The 14,155-nt window shown below is 40.2% G+C and overlaps 1 protein-coding gene across 4 annotated transcripts in view; it reads right to left on the bottom strand.

Annotated features, from left to right (window-relative positions):
• LOC145353338 (MSL complex subunit 3-like) overlaps positions 1 to 14,155 on the bottom strand; it is a 76,524-nt gene that overhangs the window by 50,114 nt on the left and 12,255 nt on the right. For 2 of the 4 annotated variants that reach the window (XR_013888686.1, XM_080203993.1), the window contains exons 2-4: positions 12,909 to 12,991; positions 6,840 to 6,935; positions 5,758 to 5,858 (exon numbers count right to left, since the gene is read on the bottom strand). Coding sequence is in view for 3 of the 4 variants with exons in the window: in XM_080203993.1 (XP_080060119.1) it covers positions 5,758 to 5,858; positions 6,840 to 6,935; positions 12,909 to 12,991 (280 nt within the window). In the remaining variant the exon portion in view is untranslated. Of the gene's footprint in view, positions 1 to 5,757; positions 5,859 to 6,819; positions 6,936 to 12,908; positions 12,992 to 14,155 lie in introns of those variants that run through there. The other 2 variants (XM_080203994.1, XM_080203995.1) reach the window with 2 other exon arrangements.

The raw sequence follows: 14,155 nt of genomic DNA, 5'->3' as shown, positions 1-14,155 counted from the left end.
AATAAAAGGATAGCATTCCATTAATCTGCTTGATTATATGCTACACATGCATGCAAACTTGCGTCTCATGCACAATAACACCTAGATCTCTGCATTCTATGGTTAAATTCCATTCAAGTAGCACTTCCTTTAATTCTTCCGGCCAAAGTGAACAATGACATAATTGACACAGGTGTACCTCAAAGGTACCTCACAAGAGGTTACTGCAGAAGGTCAGGGGACATGGAGTTGAGGGTAGGGTGTTAGCGTGGATAGAGGATTGGTTGTCAAATAGGAGGCAGAGAGTGGGGGTCAATGGGTGCTATTTGGATTGGCGGTTGGTGACTAGTGGGGTGCCCCAGGGGTCGGTGCTGGGGCCTCAGCTATTTACCATTTATATAGATGATCTGGAGGAGGGAACCGAGTGTATGGTGTCGAAATTTGCTGATGACACCAAGATTGGTGGAACGGCAAATTGCGCGGAGGGCGTGGAGAGTCTACAGAAGGATCTAGATAGGCTGGGCGAATGGGCCAGGAACTGGCAAATGGAATTTAATGTTGGCAAGTGCGAGGTGGTCCACTTTGGTAGGAAGAATGGTAGGAAGGATTATTACGTGGCGAAAAACTGCAGCAGGCAACGGTGCAGACGGACCTCGGGGTCCTTGTGCACGAGTCGCAAAAACCCAGCTTGCAGGTGCAGCAGGTGGTCAGGAAGGCGAATGGGATGCTGGCCTTCATAGCGAGGGGGATTGAATATAAAAGTAGGGAGGTCTTGCTGCGGCTGTATAGGGCATTGGTGAGGCCACAGCTGGAGTACTGTGTGCAGTTTTGGGCGCCGTACTTACGCAAGGATATTTTGGCCTTGAAGGGAGTGCAGAGGAGGTTTACTAGGCTGATGCCGGAGTTGAGGGGGTTGAGCTATGAGGAGAGGCTGAATAAACTAGGCTTGTACTCGTTAGAGTTTAGAAGAATGAGGGGAGATCTCATTGAGACGTATAAGATGATGAATGGGATGGATAGGATAGAGGTGGAGAGACTCTTCCCACTCAGAAAGGATAGTAGGACTAGGGGGCACAGCCTCAAGATAAAGGGGGGGGCGGTTTAGAACGGAGTTGAGGAAGAACTTCTTCACTCAAAGGGTGGTGAATCTCTGGAATTCTCTGCCCGTTGAAGTGGTGGAGGCTACCTCGCTAAATATTTTTAAGACGCGGGTTGATGGGTTTTTGATAAGAGAGGGGATTAAGGGTTATGGGGAGAGGGCAGGAATGTGGAACTGAGCCACGACAGATCAGCCATGATCTTATTGAATGGCGGGGCAGGCTCGAAGGGCTAGCTGGCCTACTCCTGCTCCTATTTCTTATGTTCTCATGTACGGTCACTACTAGCAGGAACCAGGCATGATGGTCTCACCAGGGGGAAATCAGAGGCCAGTGAAGCTCCTAGATGATCAGGGGCAGGGGCAGGGGCAGGGGCAGGGGCAGGCAGCACCAATGGGGCAGTGCCAGTCTGGCAGTCCTGGAGCCAGAGTAGGATGGAATTATGACCTATGACAGGGTGGGGGTGGGAAGGGGAGAGGGAATTCTGCCAGGGTTGGGGGAGGGGCCATTAGCCAGGCTGGGAGGAAACTCTTCAAGGATTCAATCGACAGGGAGGGGATGGCAGCAAATCTCCCAGTGTACTGGGAAATCGGGGCAACAGTGCAATGGCACCCCTACAGCTCAGCAGCAGGCTTCTCGGTTGAGCTGAGCCTCCACTCCCGCCCCCCCTCCTTACATTGCTGGCAAGATTTGCATCCTGCCTCTTTCTATGCACTAATTGCTATAAACCTACATTTTCAAACTCTTCCAAAAAATTAAGTCTGAAACTCTCCCGTTTTCTCACCCGTTCACCGCTTAGAATTTTCTTCATAGAATTCCGCAAATGATTTAAATGGTACCGTTGGTTAGTCCAATCTCCCAATTTAGTTTGAGAGTTTAAGAAGCAATGGCTTGCTTTATCAAGATTTCATAAATCTTTTCATGATTAATTTACATTTATCTTCACTAATTTACAAGATGATATAAGCTTACTTTACAATCATGGAACTGTTTAGCACATGATGGTATTGCGACATAGATTAGATAATCTCAAAAGGCTACACAAGCACTGTAATAGTTATAGGACAATATCTATTTCTAATACCTTTCTCCAAATTAATCATGCAAAAACTAAGAAAGAATACTAGCGGCAGAAAAATATAAAAGCTGACATTACATGTTCAGTGTCTCAATACTGGCAACTTTGGGACAAAAATCTGTGCCATGTATGTTGTTCATGTAAGGATTGTAAAGTGGAGTTTTAAAAGGAAGAAACAATGCTGCTTGATAAGCCAAGGAAATTCTTTGCAGTTGCTTCAGATCTGTCAGCGTTACTTTGCCAGAAGCTCTACTCATGCATGTAAACTGGATCTCTGCTACACATCAATGAAGCAGGAGCAGTTTCAAGCATGTTCCCAGCCATACAGTTAGACCAAAGATGTCAGACTGTAAAAATAAATGCCTACTTTTCAGATAGCTGGATCTTTTTACTTCACGTGACTCATGGCTTCTGCAGACTTGTTTAGGTGCTAACCTATAAACTTCAAACACCTTTTCATCATCAAAAGCACAAGGGACAGTTTAAAGAAATTACTTTTATGCATAGGGTTCTCAGAATATTAAATGGGTAAGAAAGGGAAATTTCTGAATGTGTTCAGCAGAACTTCCTAGACTAGCGTGTTCTGGGTCCAACTTGGAAGGAGGTATTGCTGGATCTGGTGCTGGAAATCAGTGAGAAAAGTGAACTATGTATCTGTTGGGGAACACTTGATTAAGTGTCATAAGATTTAGATTATCAATGGAGAAGAACAAAGAATAATCTAAATTAGAACTTTGAATCTAACCACCTTCTACATTCAATGTGATGAATGGGGGATCCACCCAAGGAATTGACAGGCAAAATTGTAATGGAACAATCAGTGATCTTTTAAAAAGTTTTGTTTCAGGTTTAAGCTAGCAAGGTAACCAGAATCAGGGCTCCTTAGGTGGCTTGGCAAGTAGAAAGTATGATGAAGCAAGTGGGTATGGAATTCTTCATGAGAACCAGACCAAGTGCAATGGCCCAGATGCATCCACCACTGACTTAAGTGCGCCGATTAAATTGCAGTAGCTAGTGAATGCACCCTCTCTGTTGCTAAATGGCTGATCTGGGCCATTGTACTTGGTCTGGTTCTCATTGAAGAATTCACCTGGCATGCAACCTAAGCCCACTTGTTTCATTTTACACTGGAACTGTTGCATCTTCCAGTGTGAGCTTTAGCAGGGATGCAGTGACTAAGCGTCAGGAGACCAAATGACAAGTGTAATTCAAGTAAAGCCACAACCCCTTTTTCAAAATGAAGAGGCATTCCTTAGGGTCAGTCTTTAGTTTTATTTGATTTTATGTTTCTAGCCAACTTTTTTCTCGTACTCTAATTTTCCCCCTTTTTTAACGTCAGTCTTTGCTGGTCCTTAAAATCTGTCCAATCATCTGACCTACCACTAATGTTCACAGGCTTGTAGTTTTTTTTCCCCCAACTTCATATTATCCTTAACTTCCTTATTCAGCCACAGATGATGCATCCATTTCAAAAAAGAGTTTTTCCATTCTCACGGGGATAAATCTTTACTGAGAACTATTCAGTATCTCCTCAAATGTCTGTTATTGCAATTCTATTGTCTTATCTTTAACCTAATCCCCCAGTTCATTTTGGCCAACTCTGCCTTCATACAGTTATAATTAAATTTAGTTAGGTTTAAAACACTAGTCTTAGACCCACTTTTTTCACTTTCAAACTGAACATGAAATACGATGATCGCTGTCATTCAGGGGCTCCTTTGCTTTGAGGATATTGATTAATCCATTTTATTGCAAGTTAGTGGGGCTAGAAAAGCCTGCTCCCTAGCTTACATTAGAACATACTACTAAAAAATTATCCCAAATACACTCCATGAGCTTGTCGGCTATTGTTTGAACTGGAGGGTGACAGCAGTCTGTCTATTGCCAAGGGGCTGGGACACTACCTTACTTTGCTATGTATGAATGTCTTGGATCCTACAAGAGTAAAATTTCAAAATTTGCTGATGATACCAAACTTGGGAGTTGTGGTTGATAGTGAGCATGATTCCATTCGACTGCAAAAAGACAGAGATAAGGAGGCCATCAGAATAAGCAGACAAGTGGCAAATAAAATTTAACACAGAGAGACGTGAGGTGATGAACTTTGGCAGAAGGAATGGAAAGGGCAATATAGTCTAAATGATACAGTTCCAAAAAGAGTACAATGATAGAAGAACATGGAGGTTCACATCTTTGAAGGTCAGCAGACATAATGAGAGAGTAGTTAGCAAAGTATATGGGATCTTGGGCTTCACAACTAGAGATGCTGAGTAAACAGCAGGTTAGCAGCTTAATTTTACCAGATCATATGGGGGGGGGGGCGCGGAAGGAGGAGGAGGAGAAGAGAGAGAGAGAGAGAGAGAGATATACAACGTCACTAGGATAGTAGTAATGGCCACTGGACTAGAGACCCAGGATAATGCCCTGGGGACCTACGTTTGAATCATACCAAAGTAGATGGTGAAATTTTAATTCAATTAAAGTCTGGAATTGAAAATCCAATGATGACCATGAAACCATTTTTGACTGTCATAAAAACCATCTGATTCAGTACTGACCTATAGGGAAGGAAATCTGTCATCCTCACTGGTTTGGCCTCCATGTGACTCCAGACCACAGCAATGTGATTTACTCTTAAATGTCTTTACATTCAAGAGCAATTAGGTATGGGCAACAAATGCTGGCTCAGCCAGCAACACCCATACCCCATTAATGAATTTTTGAAAAAAGATACTGAGTACAAAAGCAAGTTTGCAATGATGGAATTTTGGGCCTTATTACGAGATATTGAGTAAAAAACAGGAAAACATTCAAAGCTTTGGTAAGGCCATAATAGAGTATTGTATCCAATTTAGTCATCGCATTTTTGAAAGGATGAGAACAGGTGCAGATGGATTTGCCAGGTCATTCCCTTGGAACAAAGAAGATTGAAGGGAGATTTAACAGAGGTGTAGAAGCTTATTGCAGGTTTAGAGAAGGTAGTCAAAGAAAAGCTGTTTCCATTCGCTGATTGGTACATGCATTACGGGACACATAGAACATAGAACATTACAGCGCAGAACAGGCCCTTCGGCCCACGATGTTGCGCCGACCAGTTAAAAAACAATGACCCTCTAACCTAAACCAAACCCTTACCATCCATAAACCTATCCACGGATCTCTTAAAACGCCCCCAAACTAGGTGCATTTACAACTGCAGCCGGCAGGGCATTCCAATCCCTCACCACCCTCTGGGTAAAGATCCTACCCCTGACATCCGTCCTATAACTACCACCCCTTAATTTAAAGCTTTGCCCCCTCGTGCTAGCTTTCTCCATCCGAGGAAAAAGGTTTAAGGTTTTGGGCAAGTGGTACAGGGGAATGTGAGGAACAGTTTTTTTAACAATGAGTGGTAATAACCTGGAATTCACTATCCAAGGGGGTGGCAGAAGCGTTGATAATAAGAGATTTGATGGGTGCTTGAGCTAAATAACCGTACAGGCCTAAGGACATACAGCACAGAAATGGGACTGATTGGGTTGCAGTTTCTATCAAGATCAAACCAATAAGACGATAGCCTTCCTCAGCACCATAGTTTCTCTGTGATACATTAAAAATACTCACAGTTTTCATCCTTCTCTTCCTTTTCATCCACAGGAAGACTTTTTAGCACCGAGTCAACACCTGGTAGCCGACAACGACGCTTCTTTTTCCCTTTGTTTTTCCTAATCACATGAGAGTTAGTATGAAACCAATCAATCCTTTGTGAATTTATTCCACGAGATAAGAGTTTGAATAATTTCCAAAAAATATATTTGTTACAACACTGATCCACACTGTCCCAAGACATGAAATACACAGATGTGAAGTAATAAAAATGTTCAGCTACTGAAATTGTCACTTCAAAAGTTTAAGAAAACAGTAAAAAATTTAATCAGTATACATATAATAATGAAAGTAACTTTTAAACCCTTAAACTGCATATACCATTTTGCTTTGATATTTATTTATTTACCAACCGGCCAGTAGTATTATTCAATAGTTTTCACAATTTAAGTTTCATTGAACCTATTTATTCTTAATCCAGCTAGGAACACTTCAGTACCAGCACAAAGAAAACTACAGAAATGAAGTGAACACTTGTACATGTGTTGCTGGATTTGATTTTAAATTGGGTAAGTTGCAAGTGGTCCATGGTACTCCTTTCACAACACTGCAGATAGGAAGCTCTGAGGCAACTTCAATCAATGGACCTTTGTGGAGTTCCTGCCCGACATTGCACTGCTTGCGATTTCTGCAATTTTACTCTTATTTGGGACACAAAAGGTACTTCACAGTCAATCACAGCATTCTTTGCATGAAGGCAACTCACATTGAACATTTTGGAAGACTCCTGTTGTGACTTTGCACTTTGACTCCAGCCACTACAAGAGAATGTTTACTCACCTTTTAAACCTGTTCCTATTGGGACCCCATTCCATTTGTGCATTAGCTATGCCCTGGCAGCATATTGTATTGAAAATAAACACAACTCATTTGTTTCTCAAACTTCAGTTCATCAGTCCTGAAGAATGTCTTTCTTGCCAGATTTCAGATAAAAGGTTTATGCATTTATCTGACCAAGCTGCCAAGCATTTTATATAATTATTATTTTGTAAATACTTTGGGGTATGTAATGATGCTTACATCACGTAAATTATTCTTACATGCGAGCCACAGCTTTCTTGGCCAATTTACGCTGTAATCTGCGATTTTCATCCGTGTCACGAAGTACATGATCTTCTGCTGCCCATCTATCCCAGCTGGAGACAGGAGGATAAAGACAGGTAAAAACAAAGGGCAACAAAAAAAAAGAACTCAAAAATAAAGCTTACAAACCAAAAATAAAGCCATTAACCCATTCAACAGCACAAATCCACTTTTTCAAAATGAAATTCTAATTAATTTGTCAGTGAAAGGGTTAAAAGTGTATTTAGGGAAAGGACTGACCCACTAAAATCAAAAGCTTAAAAACACCACAATATAGCAATATTTGAAGAAATAAAATTTTTGCAATATAGAAATACGTATTCACCATGGTGTACATACTAAGCACAGAAAAACGGAATCCGAAAAGCTGACGAGTGTAAGGTTTAAAGTGAATCAGGTCCTCGAATTTTTATTTTGAAAAGCAGCACAGGCTCAATTCAAAATACCAGGTGATGCCAAAATTAACATTCTAATATAAATCGTGGCCTTTATTTCAGAGTGTGCTTTTCACAAAAAGAGTCTTGTGTCATTAGCCCTTCCCAGTTGTGCAACATAATTGTCAAACTTCAAAGCAACTATTGCAATATTGTCCTAGAATTTATTAATTTTAATCGCATTTTGTGTATAATTATTCAAAGTCACTTTCAAAGATATCATTCAAAAATATACAGGAGCATAACAATGGTGCTACAATATAAAATGATTGGCAACCACAATCATTGTTTATTAAAAACAGCAAATTAGATTGAGGTGGTTGACAAGTATGATACTACCACATTGTATTAGTGACACAAATATAAAACATTTCAATTTCCATCACACAAAGTCCATTAATTTCCAAAGTTTACTTCAGAAGGAACATTTTAAAAGTCTAAAAAATAAAATGGATCAATATACAAATGAACATCGTTACAAGTAATTGAAAATCTACTATTTTCATCAATAGCTCCTAAATTCTTTGAAAAATAACAAGCTACATGGAATTGTAAATGGTGGAATCAAGACTCCTTGTTCTCCTGAAGTATTGAAATTAAACTGTTACAGGTGTAGAGGCTGATCTTTATCAATCTTTTAAAAGGCATAAGGACTGGTGAAATCCTACATTCTTATAACTGATGGCAGCAATTCAACAAATCACAACCAAACATCAATCAGACAATTCTCCCAGGAGACTCAAGTGGAGGCCGTGCAGTGGGCTTCCGCTGGGTGCCCCGGCCTCTGTGCATCATCAGCCGCCAGATTTCTGGCATCGTCAGCTCAGTGCTAGAAATAGGTGCAAAACTGAATAAATTATTAAAATGAGCATTAACATATTATTAGAGGGACTGGGACTTAAGTCTCCAGGCCTGCTAGTCTCTCCTCCCACCCCGTTAGGAGTGTTTCACTGAAGTGGGGTTTACAACAGCTCCTCACTAGCAGGCAGCTGTCAGCATGATCCCACTGGAGTGAAGGGGGGCTTGGATGCCACTCAGGAGGTCAGGGGGTGCCTGCTGGGCACTGCCAGCTTGGCAATGCCAGCCTGGCCCCCTGGCACAGTCCAAGGGGCAAAGTGACAATGCCAAGAGGCACCTCGGCACCACTCACCAGACACTGGGCTGTGTCAAGGAGGTGAGGCTAGGTGGGGCAGGGATTGGTGAGGTGGGGTGGGGTGGGTCCCACTGCTGCTCTGCAGCTGGGCTTGGTCACAGAGGGAGGGAGGCCTGTGATTGGGGTGTTGGTTTTGTGAGGTGGGGAGGGGCGGGGGGGGGGGGGGTGTTGCACCAGAGTGTGGGAAATTCGTTTTGAGAAGCCCTTTGGAAAAAAAGCAGGGTGTAATCCAGTTTTCACGCAAATTCAATACTGATTTTTTTGGGGGGGGAAATCGACCCTGCCCCACACCCCCACCACCACCCACCCCCCCCCACCCAAATGTTTGCTAGAGTAACATCAAAAACATTACTGAAGAAACATAAATTGGACTTTACAACCAATGTATTAAACTGTCAGAAATCATGGAAATGTTTCTTCCTTTATTTATAACTCTTGTTCAAGACACAAGTTAGAGAACATGATAATCAAAAGATGGAGTAGATTCCAGAAAGGCCTGATTCTTAAAACAATCTCAAATGTCAACCATCTGTTAGTAAACTACTCTTTTTGATTAATATTTACATTTACCTAAAAAAAAAAGGCTGGAATTGCCTCAAGCTAAGAATAGGAATGAGCTTGCAATTAGAACTAAATATATGATGCTGGTTGTACATCGCATCTGGCAGCTCAGATTTTAAACATGCAAAATGTGTCTTTTCCCTAACATACACAATATACAACTTTTGCAATTAAAGCAATGTAGTTCAGAATTAAATAAATTAAACAACATCAACCAGAACTTCACAACAATCAGATTTATTTGGGATAATTACCCTTGGATGGTAGTGTAATAAAGTTGTACATAAGAACACAATGACATATCAGGACTGTGTCTAAACAAATGAAGGCTAATTAACAAAAGCAGCATAAGATTAAATAATAAAGTGCATGCCCATAAACCTACAAGCATACAAATATTCAGTAAGACAAATCATATACTAAACAATGTGAAGATCAAAACAACAAGTAGTTGGTTTGTTTTCAACGGACATTATTATTACGATCAAATCATAGTTTCTGTATCTGGATGGACTAATATTACAACCTCAACAAAGATTTTTTGAGGCTTTCAACAAAGTGAAATAGAAGTCAATAAATGTAAAACTGCTAAAATAAAAAAAATGGACTCAAACAGTAGCAGTGAATTTGTCAATTCAAATGGTATGCCAAGGGAGGTGATCAACTGGCAGGTGTTATAAGTACCTCAAAGGACTCTTTAGTTGAGTTTGAAAATACAATGTTCAGATAACCTACACATATAAATGGTGGGTGAATGTATATGTAGTGCCAAAAACCCATCTGTTTGCATACTTCGTGATTTGTTCTTAAATTCACCTATAGCACTAGTAAAGTTGTGCCAATCAGAGTTTGCATAGGTCTTGGCTGTTTTGATATCTGCAAATTCCGATCTGAACTCCCCACCATCAGAGTAGATAGGGGAAAGTGAAAAAAATTTGCATCTGTACAATGCACACTTTTTTTTTTATTTTGGATAATCCAGGTGCAATTATTGTGATGCATGAAATATTGCAATATTCAGATTACATGCATCTCTGATTATGCAATTCCAAAGACACAGGGACACTTGAAAGGGTACAAAGGTACAAGGACAATTTCACATTGTTGAGTTATGAGCAGAAAATGAAAATAACTCATTATTTTCAATGGGAAAGATGACAGGGCAAGAATCATGAATCAAGATAGAAACGTCTTTATGAAGAAACAAAGATCCAGCAGAAATAACACCAGCTAAATGGAAATAAAATTTCTTCAAGAAGTTAAAACTTGCTGACTAAATAGGTAAATATACAATGAAAATTTGCCAAATCAGCCCAGCACAGGAAACTGAATGGGTTCAAAGATAATGAAGGAGTGTTGGAATACAGACTTGGATTAAAATACAGAGATAGGACACTATTAAGGTGAGTTTTACTTGCCTAGTCCTCTTATGCACAATATACAGATGCCTTCCCTTTTCAGAAGACAATCTGACCAACACAAAAGTATTCTGCATCCATCAATGTGCAAAGCATCATGCAATAACAGCACAAGTGCTCAGGGAAATAATCTTAGCAATGTGTGGCCTGGCAACTTTTACCAATGCATAACCATACAAAGCAGTTTGGAGATAATGGGGATTTCCTACCAGTAAAATTATGCATTGTTTTTCCACAAAACATAAGTCTTGGAATTGATAAATATTAGACAAATATAATGAGAAATGAACAGAAGCTGGTGAAAATATGATCAAATTTAATTCATGGTAACTAATTTGGTTGAGTTTGTTTGGTGGTGCATATTGCATTCTTGCCTAAAATATGTGGAACTTAAAAGACAAAATTAGACATCAACCAGCCACATTCCACTAAAAATTTCATATCTTCCAATATTGATGCAGAAACCAAATTGAGTTATGATTGGAATTAGTGAAAAAACTGGTTCAATCTGAATGGTACTTAATTTTCTTGTTGCTACTTCAATAACTGTCCTTTTCTGTTTTCCCACATCTTACGTTTTTTCTCCATTTAATGCTCCTTTTTACATATTAATACATTACAATGCAGGAACAAATTCTATGCACCAAACCTACACTTTTCTCGATAAGACTTCCAGTTTAACCCTACTTTCTTTTATGAAACAACTAATTCCTTTCCAAAATAATTTATGGACTCTATTTCAATAATAGTTTGTCTCAGGTTGAGGTTGTCAAGTCCAAAGGGCAAATATTGACCAAAAGATATAGGAGCAGAATTAGGCCATTTAGCCCATCGAGTCTGCTCTGCCATTCAATCACAGCTGATTGATTTCAACCCCATTCTCCTGTCTTTTCTCGCTAACCTTTGATCCCATTACCAATCAAGAACCTATCTATCTGTCGTAAATGTACTCAATGACCTGGCCTCCACAGCCTTTTATGGCAATGAATTCCATAGATTCACTGCCCTCTGGCTGAAGAAATTTTTCCTTATCTCGGTTCTAAAGGGTCTTCCCTTTATTCTGAGGCTGTGCCCTTGAATCTTAATCTCTCCTATAAATGGAAACATCTTCCCCACAGGGTGGCACAGTGGTTAGCATTGCTGCCTCACATCTCCAGGGCCCTGGGTCACTGTGTGAAGTTTGCACATTCTTCCCATGTCTGCATGGGTTTTATCCGGGTGCTCCGGTTTCCTCCCACAGTCCAAAGACGTACAGGTTAGGTGCATTGGCCATGCTAAATTGCCTCTTAGTATCCTGGGATGCATAGGTTAGAGGGATTAGCAGGGTAAATATGAGAGACTATGGGGATAGGACCTGGGCAGGATTACTGTTGGTACAGAGTCGATGGGCTGAATGGTCTCCTTCTGGTTAGTTGGGATTCTATGACTCTACATCCACTCTATCCAGGCCATTAGGTATTCTCTAAGTTTCAATGAGATCCCCCCTCATTCTTCCAACCTCTAGCACGTACAGATGCAGAGTCCTCAAATGTACCTCATACATCAAGCTTTTCACTCCTGGGATTATTCTCATAAATGCGTTAGACACCAATGCATTTGTATGCAACTGATATAGATAGACATCACTAGGTCTAGCTAATTCACATCATTCACAATCTGGCCTCAATCTACTGCCAAAAATTTCACTATTCCAGAATAATTAGGAAAGCAAGAATATCTGTTTTACTTTCTCCGTTACCAAACACCTCCTTAAATTCTTCTCCTTGACTTCCTTCATCTTCATTTCTAAAAATTGTGAGCAGCTTACTAGTCAATTGAAGCTCTGTTCAGCCACCATGCTACTTCCTCAATGTTCCTTTGCCAGGTGAGCAAATTCTGCATTTGCTCCAATTCTGCATCCTTCAAGTTTCTCTCTCGTCTCTTCTGACACTGCCTTCAAGCTCAATTTGTCCACGAGATCCAAACCATGCTACTTCTATCACATTCCCACTTAACTTTTGAGCATCTAGGTTTCCTTTCTGCTCCTCAGTACAAATTGATGTTGCAAATCCAGTGCCTCCTGCAAGACTTTCCTTAAAACTTTTATTAAAGGAACAATCAGTAAATCAAGTTGTAGTTTTCCACAGTCCGAATTTAATAAGGCCACTTAATTGCCAGTATGTTTTTCAAATTTCCCACTTTAATTTTGGTGAAGTTTGGTGGAATCATAGACTAACTACGTAAACATTTATGCCATTTTTCTGGAATTTCCAAATTAAACCGAGGGATCGATAAACCGCTGTAGAAATTCCTGTAACGCTGTCCTAGAATCAGTGGAGTATTTTCAGCTCCTTGATCCTGCTCTCTGCTTGTTATCAAGTTCATTGTGGTTTGATCATTTTATTTCATTTAAACTTGCTAGGATTAATTATATACTCACACAAACACACAGCAGAGGATTAATTTCTGAGAAATTCTTACCTTCTGTTCCAACCGTTAAAATGAATCAGATATTCTGGGATCTTTCGACCTTTCTCATCTCTACCGACCTCTACATCAACAATCTATTCCAAGAGAAGATCACATACTCAAAAAAAATAAATGAAATAATTATATTTTTACACATCTAACTTCAAAAAGTCACTAGAAGTAACATTTTTTATCATTAATACATCCACATCTCTCATTTAGAGAGAAAGTGCCAAAAACGTAGGGCAATTTTCTCATCTGCAAGGTTACTTTCTAGTGAATCAAATCATTTAACCAATAAATTGAATCTAAATTACAGCAAAGAAGTTCATCTAGCCCATCAAACCTACGCTGTCTCTCAAAAAGCTATCTAATTAGTCTCCTTCACTGAAACATATTTTCCATTTTTAAAAATATTTATCCACTTACTTTTGAAAGGGAGAATTTGATTTATTATTGTTACGTGTATTAATACACAGTCAAAAGTGTTGTTTCTTGCATGCTATACAGGCAAAGCATACCGTACATAGAGAAGGAAAGGACAGAGTGCAGAAAGTAGTGCTACAGTCATAGCTGGGGTGCAGAGAAAGATCAACTTAATGCAAGATAGTCCCATTCAAATTATGATTGCAGCAGGGAAGAAGTTGTTCTTGAGTAATTGGTACATGTCCTCAGACTCATGTATCTTTTTTCCAAGAGGAGGTGGTGGGAGAGAGTATGTCCAGGGTGCGTGGGGGTCCTTAATTATGCTGGCTGCTTTTCCAAGGCAGCGCAAAGTGTCAACAGAGTCAATGGGTGGTTTGAGTGATGGACTGGGCTTCGTAGTTTCTTGTGGTCCTGGCCTCTTTTAAGGTCAAACCAAATAAACAAACTCAAATTAAATTAGGACAAAGTAAAAAGGGCAGCTTCCCAAAAGGAAGGGAAACAGCCCGAACAAAATCAAAGTACAAAGGAAACTTAAAAACTTCAAATTAAAATGTGATTATTAGGGTCAATAATGCACCACAGCCCCTGCGGTGCCCAACGGGCATAGAACAGGAGCCATATCAAGCTGTGACATAACCAGAAGGAATGAGGAACTATGAGGAGAGGCTGAATAAACTAGGCTTGTACTTGTTAGAGTTTAGAAGAATGAGGGGAGATCTCATTGAGACATATAAGATGATGAATGGGATGGATAGGATAGAGGTGGGGAGGCTGTTCCCGCTCAGAAAGGACAGTAGGACTAGAGGGCACAGCCTCAAGATAAAGGGGGGAGC

This window comes from Carcharhinus amblyrhynchos, chromosome 15 (assembly GCF_965287045.1).
Source record: "Carcharhinus amblyrhynchos chromosome 15, sCarAmb.v2.hapA, whole genome shotgun sequence".
Classification (NCBI taxonomy): Eukaryota; Metazoa; Chordata; class Chondrichthyes; order Carcharhiniformes; family Carcharhinidae; genus Carcharhinus; species Carcharhinus amblyrhynchos.
Note: the sequence above shows the minus strand (reverse complement) of the source record. Positions and strands in the feature narration are given on the sequence as shown.